This window comes from Podarcis melisellensis, assembly GCF_964234715.1.
Source record: "Podarcis melisellensis genome assembly, chromosome: 13".
NCBI lineage: Eukaryota > Metazoa > Chordata > Lepidosauria > Squamata > Lacertidae > Podarcis > Podarcis melisellensis.
The window spans coordinates 52,079,575-52,091,661 of record NC_138545.1 but is presented as its reverse complement, the minus strand read 5'-3'; the positions used below and the strand labels follow the sequence as shown (position 1 = coordinate 52,091,661).

The 12,087-nt window shown below is 40.7% G+C and overlaps 1 protein-coding gene across 4 annotated transcripts in view; it reads left to right on the top strand.

Moving 5' to 3' along the window:
• RECK (reversion inducing cysteine rich protein with kazal motifs) overlaps positions 1 to 12,087 on the top strand; it is a gene marked incomplete at its 5' end in the record, with an annotated part of 44,185 nt that overhangs the window by 26,633 nt on the left and 5,465 nt on the right. For all 4 annotated transcript variants that reach the window (XM_081883898.1, XM_081883899.1, XM_081883900.1 and 1 more), the window contains 8 exons: positions 2,163 to 2,375; positions 3,093 to 3,229; positions 4,907 to 5,047; positions 6,818 to 7,006; positions 7,452 to 7,571; positions 8,202 to 8,373; positions 8,954 to 9,149; positions 11,017 to 11,227. In XM_081883898.1, the coding sequence (XP_081740024.1) occupies positions 2,163 to 2,375; positions 3,093 to 3,229; positions 4,907 to 5,047; positions 6,818 to 7,006; positions 7,452 to 7,571; positions 8,202 to 8,373; positions 8,954 to 9,149; positions 11,017 to 11,227 (1,379 nt within the window). The remainder of the gene's footprint in view (positions 1 to 2,162; positions 2,376 to 3,092; positions 3,230 to 4,906; positions 5,048 to 6,817; positions 7,007 to 7,451; positions 7,572 to 8,201; positions 8,374 to 8,953; positions 9,150 to 11,016; positions 11,228 to 12,087) is intronic.

Sequence of the window (12,087 nt, the reverse complement as noted above, 5' to 3'; positions counted from 1 at the left end):
ATTTTCTTCAGAATATATTGTTTTTGGATGAAATGTATAATTAGGTAGAGTTGGTATAGTTTACATGGTAATGTGGGATTTGGAGAATTTCCCCCCCTCCCCATTTTGAACATGGTTGGTTTATAAAGAATGTTGAAAGATGTTATTGGGTGCTGGAAGAAGAGAGTTTGATCTTCCTCCAACCGCTGAGCCTGCTAACTCGCTGTGATTTTACTGTGATTGAAAATTTAGATAACCATGATTATATATTATGCCAGTAGGTTACAAATTTATCATTTTTGATTATATGTTTACTTCTAGATTTATAGGAGCTGGCTTACATGTACAGTCGTACCTTGGCTCTCGAACGCCTTGGGAGTCAAACATTTTGGCTCCTGAACGATCAAAAACCAGAAGTGAGTGTTCCAGTTTTCGAATGTTCTTTCGGAAGCCGAACGTCCGCTGCAGCTTCCGCAGCTTCTGATTGGCTGCAGGAACTTCCTGCAGCCAATTGGAAGCCACGCTTTGGAAGTCGGAATGTTTCGGAAGTCGAACGGACTTCTGGAACGGATTCTGTTTGACTTCCAAGATACGACTGTATTGGTTACTAGCCTAGGGTTTTTCCGTTTTAATTTATCGAATGAAACAGTCTTTTAAAAAGGCTGATTCTGAGCATTTCTCTCTCTCTCGTCACATGAAAATATTGCTTCTCAGGTATGTAAAGGAACATACCGTATTTTTCGCTCTATAAGACGCACCAGATCACAAGACGCACCTAATTTTTGGAGGAGGAAAACAAGAAAAAAAATATTCTGAATCTCAGAAACCAGAACAGCAAGAGGGACCGCTGCGCAGTGAAAGCAGCAATCCCTCTTGCTGTTCTGGCTTCTGGGATAGCTGCGCAGCCTGCATTCGCTCCATAAGACGCACACACATTTCCCCTTACTTTTTAGGAGGGAAAAAGTGAGTCTTATGGAGCAAAAAATATGGTACCTTTCAGGAAGCTTTAGCAATGGTGAATAGGTCACCTACTGTTGCAAGGCAAGTAACAACAGCATTTTCGAACTCAAGAACTTCAGCACTGCCATGGATAAGTGAGCTTAAACTGTAGCATTTCTAGCAAAACATTCATATTATAAGCACTTTAAGGAAGGATGTTCTCTAGACAACTTTACTGAAAAGAGTTCACTTATAATCGGTAGAATATGAAATATCAATATACTATTCAACTGCTTATATTATTCTGTCTCAGCTGTATCACTGTGATTATAAGTTCTTGTTATAATACTATATTTAGATTTAAAGACAGAATGATTTCTGTGTCAAGGTGTGTTTGATTATGTGTATTTTAATAATTAATAATAATACATATTATGGGTTTAACATGCTTTGTGCCCCTTAATTTGAGACATATTAAGAATTGATTCTTAACTTATTTGCCTTCAGAATGCTGGGCTCTGACTTCCATAATATTAATAATCTATTATTGATCACTTGTGTTGATGTACAGCACCTTCCTGACAAGGCATCCAAGGTGGTTTTTCAATTTTAAAATACTAAAATAAATAAATGGCACAAACTATAGAGAAGTATAGAATCCTTTCAAGCTGACTGAAGACCATTTCTTCAGGAGCTGATGTCACAAGCTTCCTGGCTTGGGCTTCCCCACTTTCACCTTCCCTCAGCACACACAAGCAGAGGTGGCCCCACCCCGTTTCACCGCCCAAGCCAAAGTGGGAAGATCCTGCCCTGTGTGTGTACCATCTGACCCCCTTTGCCACCCGCCACTGAAACCTCATTTACCAGTATTGTGTGGCTGCGGCTACTGGATTGCAGCGAGATCTCATGCAAGCCCTGTGAGATCTTGTGGCAGCCCCATGAGATCATGCAGAAGCCTCCACACAATCTCACAGGGCTTGCATGAGATCTTGCCAGAATCTGGTGCAACCACTTTTCACTTCTCCAGTGGCGGATGAGGGGGGCAGCCTTGGAATCTGGCACCCGGGATAGGACGGCCCTGCACACAAGTCTAAAGTATCCTCCGGGAAGGGACTTAGCACCAACAACTCTCTGACCATTGATTTGTTAGGACATGGTGGTATTCAGTCCCTCGCCTGGATAAACATACATATTGAGTTCAAAAGCATTTTCTGTATGACTCCCTACTGTATCTTTCCTTGAAGGCCAACTGAACTCTTCAGGAGCTGCAATGCCCAATCAGACCAAGGAGCCATGAATGACATGAAACTTTGGGAGAAAGGAACAATTAAGATGCCATTTATCAACATTCCTGTTCTTGATATTAAAAAATGCCAGCCTGAAATGTGGAAGGCGATTGCTTGTTCACTGCAGATAAAGCCGTGTCACAGTAAATCTAGAGGGAGCATAATCTGCAAGTAAGTGGGTGGCAGGGTTCTTCCAGTTGCTGGGAACTGCAGGTGTTATGTACTGAACTGAATAGGATCCAAAAGGCAGCAGTCTGATTGGTCCTAGAACAATAGGATTCAGAATCAGCAGTCTGATTGGTCCTAGAACAATGCAGCAGTATGATTGGTTGGCAGGAACCACCCAATCATGCTCCAGATAGAAGTGAATCCACAACCTGATTGGCTTACAGTAGAATTCCAGAATTAGCCAATCATGTGCAGCCCATTGTGTAAATAATGTATATAAAGCAGATACTTTGAGGGGACTTTCATTCATTCCTCCTCACCACTATGAGCTGAATAAAGAGCATGAAATCACCTTGCGACCTGAGTATATTTCAGCAGGAGAGGAGAATCCTGCATCTAGATGGCCGCAGTGAGAGCAGGATTAGATGGGCACTAGTTGATAATAATAATAATAATAAAGTATCCAGAATTTACAGTCGAGCAGCAGGGACATAAATCTGGTTTACCAATAATAAAAACTAAAGCAGAACAACTTAATTTTGAGAATATGGAAATATAATCTTAAACTAAGGCCAAGGTATTGGGGGTATTTAGAAGACGTTATTAGAATTAGACCAGGATGTGTATTAGGGGTAGAGAGAGTTTATTGGATTAACTTGGCCTATGCAATCTGAGCAGTGTACATGTGTGTAATGTGTAAATACTTTGTTGTTTCTGAAGGTCGGATTGCGTGGAAATTCTCAAGAAATGTGGAGATTTAAGCAAATTCCCTGAGGGACACATGGCCGAAAGCATCTGTGAACTTCTGTCTCCAACCGATGACTTGGAGACTTGCATACCTTTAGATACATATGTTCGTAAGTACAGGCATCCCCTCACTTATGCGTGATCAACTTGCACGCAACCACATATATGCGCGGTGGTGGGAAGTTAGTAGATGAATAGATTCAAACCAGGAAATGGTAGGCGAGAGCTGGTGAGTCCTTCTGGCTCATGAAGATACCCTCCCTGGAGCCTGGAGCAGATTTCACTGAGGGCGGACAAAGCCCTAAAGAGACCAGAGGCACAGCGGGGCTTTGTTTAGGCTGCCTGGCCTCCCTGCCTAGCAGCTGATGCACGTGGTAGCGCAGCAGCAGCTGTGTTCCCAAGTGCCCTCCAGCTTCCCAGCAGCCCCAGGGCTTCAACTCTAGTTGAAGAGACAGTTGTGTGGAGAGAGAGCGGGACTGAGAGCAGGAGAGCAGGAAAAAAATGGGCTTTTTAGAGGGTGCTCCCCACTTAATGCAATTTTCATTTAGGCCCAGAGCATAACCCCCATGTAAGTGGGGGGACGCCTGTACTGAAGAACTAACCTTATGTGTTGAAGTTAGAATTCACAAACACGTCTACAGAATTGTTAAAAAGCAGAATCATAGAACTAGAGTTGGAGGGGATTGTAAAGTTGGAAGCGTCCCAAAGTCATCTAGTACAACCCCCTGCATGTTTCCCCCCTCCTCCCGACAACACAGGAAGATGAGGGGGAGTACTTGAGCTTTTTAAAAAAACAACATCACAAAACAAGCATTTTATTGATGCTGATAAAGGAAAAGAAAATACTCTGAGCATGGGCAGCTTCACATTTTGATCTCCCTTAACTGGCTTAACTCGTCCCTATACACAGGTAGCCTGTAAAGTGAAGCACCCTGCAGCCTGATGCTAAGATGCCTGCCCAAGGAAATCTAGGAAGGAGCTGCCAGGCACTTTACATGCCACTCAGCAATCTTTTTTTCTTCTTTATTGAAAGTTAGAAAAATACATAATTATGTGTGCAGTCAAGATGGTGAGACATAAATGAAAGAGAGACACCACCCGTGTAAGAAGACAAAGGAAAGAGGGAAAGGAAAGAAAACCAAAACTCTATACTTTAAAGTTGTTACTGTAATTCACCAGATCTTAACCTATTACATTGTTTGTAAGAAGGGATTCCAAATATCATTGAATTTGTCCACGGCAAGTCTGTGTTTATATGCAAGTTGTTTGTATGTTGTAAGTTTGTATAGGTCTTCAATCCAATTGTAGAAGGGAGCTGCATTTTTATTTTTCCAATTCATCAGTATCAGTCTTTTTGCCCTGGTAAGAGAGTGGAGAGTCCACACATATTGTTCTTTTGTAAGGCTCCAAGTGCTGCGCATATGTGCTGGAGTGCTTGAGGCTTTGCTCAGGTTTGCAGAGGCTCACTTTAGCATTGTAGTGGTACCTTGGTTTAGGAACTTAATCTGTTCTGGAAGTCCGTTCTTAAACCAAAGCGCTCTTAAACCAAGACATGCTTTCCCATAGCAGCGGGGGACCCAATTTACACTCAACAGGAAGTGGAACATTTTCTGCTTCCAAGGCAAAGTTCACAAACCAAAAGGTTTGCAGTATTCTTAATCCAAGTTATTCATAAACTAAGCTGTTCTTAAACCAAGGTACCACTGTATATGTGAACTAGGCTACCATGTCACCACTTTGTTTTCCGCTCTGTAGATGACCTCTATTTAACTCCCTTGTCTTTTCAGGCCCAAGCACTTTAGGGAACATTGTGGATGATGTTACACACCCCTGTAACCCAAATCCTTGTGCTGCCAATCAGTTATGTGAAGTCAATAGAAAAGGATGTCAGGCGGGGGAACCGTGTCTTCCTTATTTTTGTATACAGGGTAAGTAATACAATAGTTGCACTCCCAGCTATATTTGCAGATTTGTTTTTAGAAAGAACTCTGTTAGCTGTATGTAGGATTCTGATAATCCAAGAACAACACTAGAATTTTCAGAATTGATATTAAGGCTCTCCTGGTTTGCCCATTGCCTAATTAACTGAGAACGGGGGGCAGAAGAGAGAGGCTTTTTCCTGTAGTGTCATTTGGCATCCACCACCAATAGTTTTTTTCAGGTGGCTTCTAGATAGGCAATGTTATTCACGTGTGGAGATCTTTTACGACTTTTTTTAAATGAATATTTTATATAATTTGTTGTTTGAATTGTTCTTTGGGAGTTATGAGAGGGAGCTGTTTTATCTGATTACATTTAACATACTCTTACTTTAACAAGTCAGCTGCCTTGGATGATTTTGTCATGTATTCTACTCAATATTGATACAGAGAAGAACTCCAGCGCATAGTTAGCAGAGTAAAAACTTAAACACATTGCGGGATTCCAAAAAACAGACCAAAGGCAATTGTATTTCACCCAGCAGAGCTTTACTGCTACTGAAGGCAAATGAGCATAATGGTCACAAATCCAATACATTCACAATTGGCACTGTCCATAAGAAATCCAGTTGCAGCAGACTTCACTTGTAAGTTTAAGCAAATAATTTATAATAACACGCTTAACACTTATCTAGAACAACACATGAGAAGGAAAGAGAGACAAAAAGAGTGAAACCCAGGCTCCTTCTGGCCTTACTGTTACAATCAGCATGACCTTGACAGAAAAGTTAACAGGACCTGTTCAAGCCAGCGTCTCTGAAGGAATAACCCAAACATCATGAATTGTTTAAATTAAAAAATTGTCCACCTTAGAGACCAACTAAGTTTGTTCTGGGTATCAGCTTTCGTGTGCATGCACACTGTTTCTTTCACACAGAGAAGCTTCCAGAAAGAACCCTCTTGAATTAATTAGAATAGGAAAGATCTCTACACATCAGATCAATACTTTCTGTACTAAGAAATACAAGGTGACAGATTTTTTGTTTAGAAATGTAACATAATAAAATAAAATAAACCTCCAGTGAGGCCTTTCCCATGTAAATGTGTTTAAGACTGAGGTGTTAGACTGAAAGGCTAACATTTTGAACTTTATAGTAAATCCCAATGAATTCAGAGAGTTTTACATGTATTGTCTTCATAAGCATGGTAGGCTTGAGGTGAGACATATTTATTTTCTAATGTACATTGTAAGAGCAGGATAGAAATTATTGAATGAATCAATAAACAAACAAACAAACAAACAAACAAACAAACATTGATGGTTCTTGCTCTTGAAGACACATTTCTGGAGATGAAACGGGAGCCAGTGTGGTGTAGTGGTTAAGAGCGGTAGATTCTTAATCTGGGGAACCGGGTTTGCGTCTCCACTCCTCCACATGCAGCTGCTGGGTGACCTTGGGCCAGTCACACTTCTCTGAAGTCTCTCAGCCCCGCTCACCTCACAGAGTGTTTGTTGTGGGGGAGGAAGGGAAAGGAGAATGTTAGCCGCTTTGAGACTCCTTAAAGGGAGTGAAAGGCGGGATATCAAATCCAAACTCTTCTTCCTCTTCTTCTTCTATCTTCCAATGTCTTCTGTACCTTCAAATGTAAAGTAGTATGCTACACCTTTTCCCAAAATAATTTTTTACATGTGTAGTCTTTCTTGCTATGTAAAAGTCTTTAAATATTTTTGGCACATAATCGTCTGTAGTTCAGTAACCCTTTGCCATCTTTGCACAGGCTGCAAGTTGGGCGAAGCTTCCGATTTTATTGTCCGCCAAGGTACCCTCATCCAGGTTCCGTCCTCTGCAGGAGATGTTGGTTGCTATAAAATCTGCACGTGTGGCCAGAGTGGGCTGCTGGAAAACTGTATGGAACTGCACTGTGTTGACCTCCAAAAATCATGCATTGTTGGAGGGGAAAGAAAAGGTATGTACTGTTGCAGATTATTAAGCTCTGAAAAATTTCCTGTTCTCTGGTAGCATAAGGAAGGGCATTTGAGAGTGCAACTCCCAAACTGGCTCAGCCTCAGGAAGCAAAGTTTATGTTGGGATCTTAGTGGTTGTTAAAAGTTTTGTTCCTGGCCAGCTTCCCTAGGTAGGTGAATTTATATACGTGAGGGAGAGCAAGGAGTCCAGAGTAAATGTGGGCACCTTGGGGCCTTTTCCCCACCTTGCTTTTCCTGAGGAGGTGCAGGGTGACAGAGCAGTGGCAATAGTTCTCTTGCCTGCCACCTTTCGTCTTTGTCCGGCTATTCCTCTTTCTTCCCCCTGGGACCTTCCAGTTGGAGAGTTTTGCTCCCTGTAGGGTGCAGACTGTTGTTTCTGCTTCTCCCTGAAGCGGCTCTTTATTAATGCATTTGTTTTATTTTAAGGCCACGGAAAACCTTTCAAAATAGGTTGCAATGTCTGTTCTTGTTTTGCTGGGAACCTGATCTGCTCCACTCGCCAGTGTCTAAATGAATACAACTCAGATGATGAGCATGACATTACAGGTAGGATTTGTGTGTGTGTGGTGCATTTTATTTTCTGGCTGTACTTTGCCAAGATACAGATAGGTAGCCGTGTTGGTCTGCCATAGTCAAAACAAAAAAATTCCTTCCAGTAGCACCTTAAAGACCAACTAAGTTAGTTCTTGGTATGAGCTTTCGTGTGCATGCACACTTCATCAGATACTGAAGAAGTGTGCATGCACACGAAAGCTCATACCAAGAACTAACTTAGTTGGTCTTTAAGGTGCTACTGGAAGGAATTTTTTTGTTTTGCCAAGATATTCCCTGTAGCAACTCTTTGAGGCTGCTATTGAAGACAGTTCAGTGGCTTGTCCAGTATTCAGAATCCAGCAGTTAAATGCAAAGCAAATCCCATAATTCTAATAATAAACGAATGTTCATATCTTCCTGTAAAAGATTTAAAAGAGAAGAGCCATGCTCCCAACACAGCTGTGCGATTAAATTCTTTTATTTCAGTGGGCTTAAGTGTGGTTAAACTCTGTGTTGGATCATGGCCGTTCAAATCAGGCTTGCTAGTCTGCACTTTTGCTATAGATATTAGGAGTACAGACCTCAGAATTCCAGTCTCTTTGGGAATCTGCAAGTTCCTAACAAAAGCTTTAACTCTTTCAGGTCTGCCATGTAACTGTGCTGATCAGTTTGTCCCAGTGTGTGGACAGAACGGTCGTACCTATCCAAGCGTATGTATCGCACGTTGTGTTGGGCTTCAGGACGATCAGTTTGAATTTGGATCCTGCATCTCCCAGGATCCTTGCATCCCTAATCCCTGCCTTAAAAATCAGAGGTAAATATTTAAGAAAATCTGTAGCACTCTAGGAAATTAGCTTGCTTATAAAAATTCAGTTGTGCCATAACATAATTTGGCTTACGTACAGACAAGGATGAATTCAAACTAGTCACCATGTCAGTCAGTAGGTGTTCTGCTTAACTTGTACAATGATCATTTTCAAGAGGAGATTTCGATTTTGCCCATTTGTTTTTTCTTGCAGTTTCCTTCCTATTGTGTTATTTTTTGTAAGTAATTGGTTGCCATAGATTTGCTATTGGGAGAGTCGTGAGAGGTTCTGCCTCAGAGGATGTGATCTTTCACCCCATCTTCCTGCACCCTGGAAGTGAAACATACAACTACATTTGCAGTGCCCTTCAGTCTACAAGAACAACATAAATTCTTAGGTTTATAGAGGGCTGGAATTCTTTTTGTGTTTGTAATGCAACTGGGTACTTAAATATTTTTGGCACATTACTTTTCTGCCACTCTTTTGGGGCCAGTGTTAACCTCTGCTTTTTTCAAAATTATCTCAATCTGTTGTTGTTGGTTTTTTTGGGAAAAATAAGAAATAACATGAAAATATTATTTAATCCAGATGTATACCAAAGCCACAGGTTTGCTTAACGAGTTTTGAGAAGTTTGGATGTAACCAGTACGAATGTGTGCCCAGACAATTCAATTGTGGTGACCAATTGCGAGATCCTGTTTGCGATACAGACAATATAGAATATAGCAGTCCATGTGTTCTACACCAAAAAGGGAAAAGTGTATCATACAAAGGTCCATGTCAGGTATGGAATAATCTTTCACATTACTTAAATATGGTTTTTATTGTTCCACTGTTAAGGTGGACCCAACCAAACTTGTTCCTCTCTGGGTCATTTTTCCTGCTTTGTGCTTCCTCTCTGTTATATTTAACCAGGTGAGAGAATTTGAATGCACCATATATTTTATTAAAAAGGCATTTATTCGCACTGTGCCACCTGAGCTGAAACTGCTAGTCACTATGAATAATGGCACAGTCCTTCTGGGGCTTTGAGGTGTCAAATTACTGATTTGGAACTTCTGTTACTCCTCAAACTCCATCTTAATTTTGATATTTATAGTACTACTATAATGGTAGAAACCAAAGTATTGGGAGTATTAATACCACCTAATATCTGTTAGTTGGTTATACAATTTCAGACTGGGTCAGGTGTTTGAATCCACAAAAATGTTTCTCAGATGTGCAGAAGTGCATGTTAAAGACAAAACTAACTTTTAGCCTTCTTGCAAGTTTTATACATGTAAGGAGTATTCTATTTAGGGGAGTGTTCATTCATTTGATTCTCCACCTGTACTCAAATAGTATAGCTGAGCATCATCTTGGGCATTTTGTCTGCTTTCTCTCCGTGGCTTTTAAAATTAATTGGCTTTAGCAGAAAGGTTTGAAGGAGTTAAGCTTAAATCCCAAAATTTTAAGGATGAAAATTTGAAGTGATAAATAATCAAGGGTAAAATACAGAGGGTATGAATTTGCTGAACCAATTTTTAAATGGAATACAAAAAAGGGAGGTGAGAGGAAGTCAGGAAAATAAGTAAATGAATGGTAAGAAATTGAAAACAGGGATTTTTAATTTTTTTTTTACTTTTTTATGTTAAATTTCGGTTTTTGTATATTTTCTTTTTTGTGCCTTTTTACTTTTCTGACTATTGTTTTGTAACTTTTTCTTTGTTAAAATCTAATAAAATATCATTTAAAAAAATAAAATAAAATTATTACTGTTGAGCCAACATGTAGCCATGTCAAACAGCCCATTGGGGCTCCCTGTCAAAAACATAGGTATTTTTATGATGTCCTGGGGATTTTAAGAGATCATACTAGCTAGGAAAAAGAGTTTGCAGTCTACAGTTGAAAGCAATTCAGCAGAGTATTGTAGGGAGGTTCTTCAGCTTTCCTTTGTTTCTGGCATCATTCACTATTTTAAATTCAGTCAGAGCTTTTTTCCACAATTCTTTTAAAGTTGAACTACTGTGACCTGCAGTCATTCACAAAGCCTAAAAAAGGGTCAATGACAGCGTACAACAATGATTTTACTAATGAAGTCCATAGCTTTTCACTTTCTCAGTAGGCTTAGAGAAGTTTTCACAGAACTGCTTTTTTCTTCCCTGAAGTGGCTTATTCAAGTCACTTCCCCCAGTATCAACAGTTTCAGGCCCCACAATAGGCAGGGAACCATAGGTGGTACTGCCACTGGGAGGTGCCTGGAAATGCCCTCCCTGAGATACAGCTGTTTCTCTAACTTTTAGGAAGAACTTTAAAACATTCCTGTTCCCCCAGGCATTTGCTGGCTGAAAAATACCATTTCTGGCAACCTTGACATTGTTAACTGTGAGGGCATGTGACTGCTTTAGGCATTTTCAAATGTTCATGTTTTTAGATGTTTCAAATAGATGTTCATTTTATTTTTAATAGTATTGATTTATTACTTTGGCATTTGCTAGCTTAGGTTATTTTGGGAGAAAGGTGGAACAGAACTTTAATATATTTTTATCCAGTTTCTGGTAATTGTATGCAGATAGTTTGCTGAGTAGTTTCAGAGATTACATTATGCTTTTAATTTGCTATGAACTGTAGATCTATACTCTTTCCATTTTCTGCTTTGTTCCATTTTCCAGTCATTTTGTAAATCAGTTGATTTGGTATGTGGCCATAATGGTGAAACCTACAACAATGTGTGCGCTGCGTATTCTGATCGTGTGGCTATAGACTACAAGGGACCTTGTCAAGCTATAGGAGTCCTTTCTGACTACAGTTATCAAGGAGAATGTGCGTCTGTTACATGTCCTCGTCTTGCACCAACTGGATACAAGTCAGTAACCCCACCAGGTCAGAAAACGGATATTGCTATTCTGAAAGGCAGCCATAGAAAAGTAGTGGAGTGGGATCTGTTAGAAGGAGCATAGTTTGGGATGCCTTGCTTACCTGTCTTAGATTTCCTGATAGACGGTCTAGTGGGAGCAGCTCTTGGGTGAACCCATAATCATACGTTTTCTGTTTTCACCTTGGGGAGGTATGTGCACAGAGTGGCCTGCTCTCCAGTGCAGTCTTTCTCCCCTCTTCTGTGGAAGAAAAGCAATCTGACAAATCTGGAGATAGTTCTCACATTGCTGTGTAAATCTGAGGATTCAAGAGCAGTTCAGCACAAGTCATGTACAGAAAGGTGCCCATCCTGAAAACCAACACCATACAAATTTGCCCTGTGCAAAACTGATGTGCACTCAAGCCCTGGCTTGTGCTTGAGTTACAAATGTTTTCGTAGAATCCATGAACTGTTCATTTTCATTCTTTTTTCAACATATTTTTAACTTACTAGACTCTGCTGCCATAAGACATGCTTATAGGTATTCGCTTATATGGGTATAAGCTTAAAGAATTAGACATGCTAAGGAACTATGGGACACGGGTGACGCTGTGGTCTAAACCACTGAGCCTCTTGGGCTTGAGATCAGAAGGTCAGCGGTTCAGATCCCCGCGACGGGGTTAGCTCCCGTTGCTCGATCCCTGCTCCTGCCAACCTAGCAGTTCGAAAGCACGTCAAAGTGCAAGTAGATAAATAGGTACCACTCTGGCGGGAAGGTAAACAGCGTTTCTGTGCGCTGCTCTGGTTCGCCAGAAGTGGCTTAGTCATGCTGGTCACATGACCCGGAAGCTGTATGCCAGCTCCCTTGGCCAGTAAAGCAAGATGA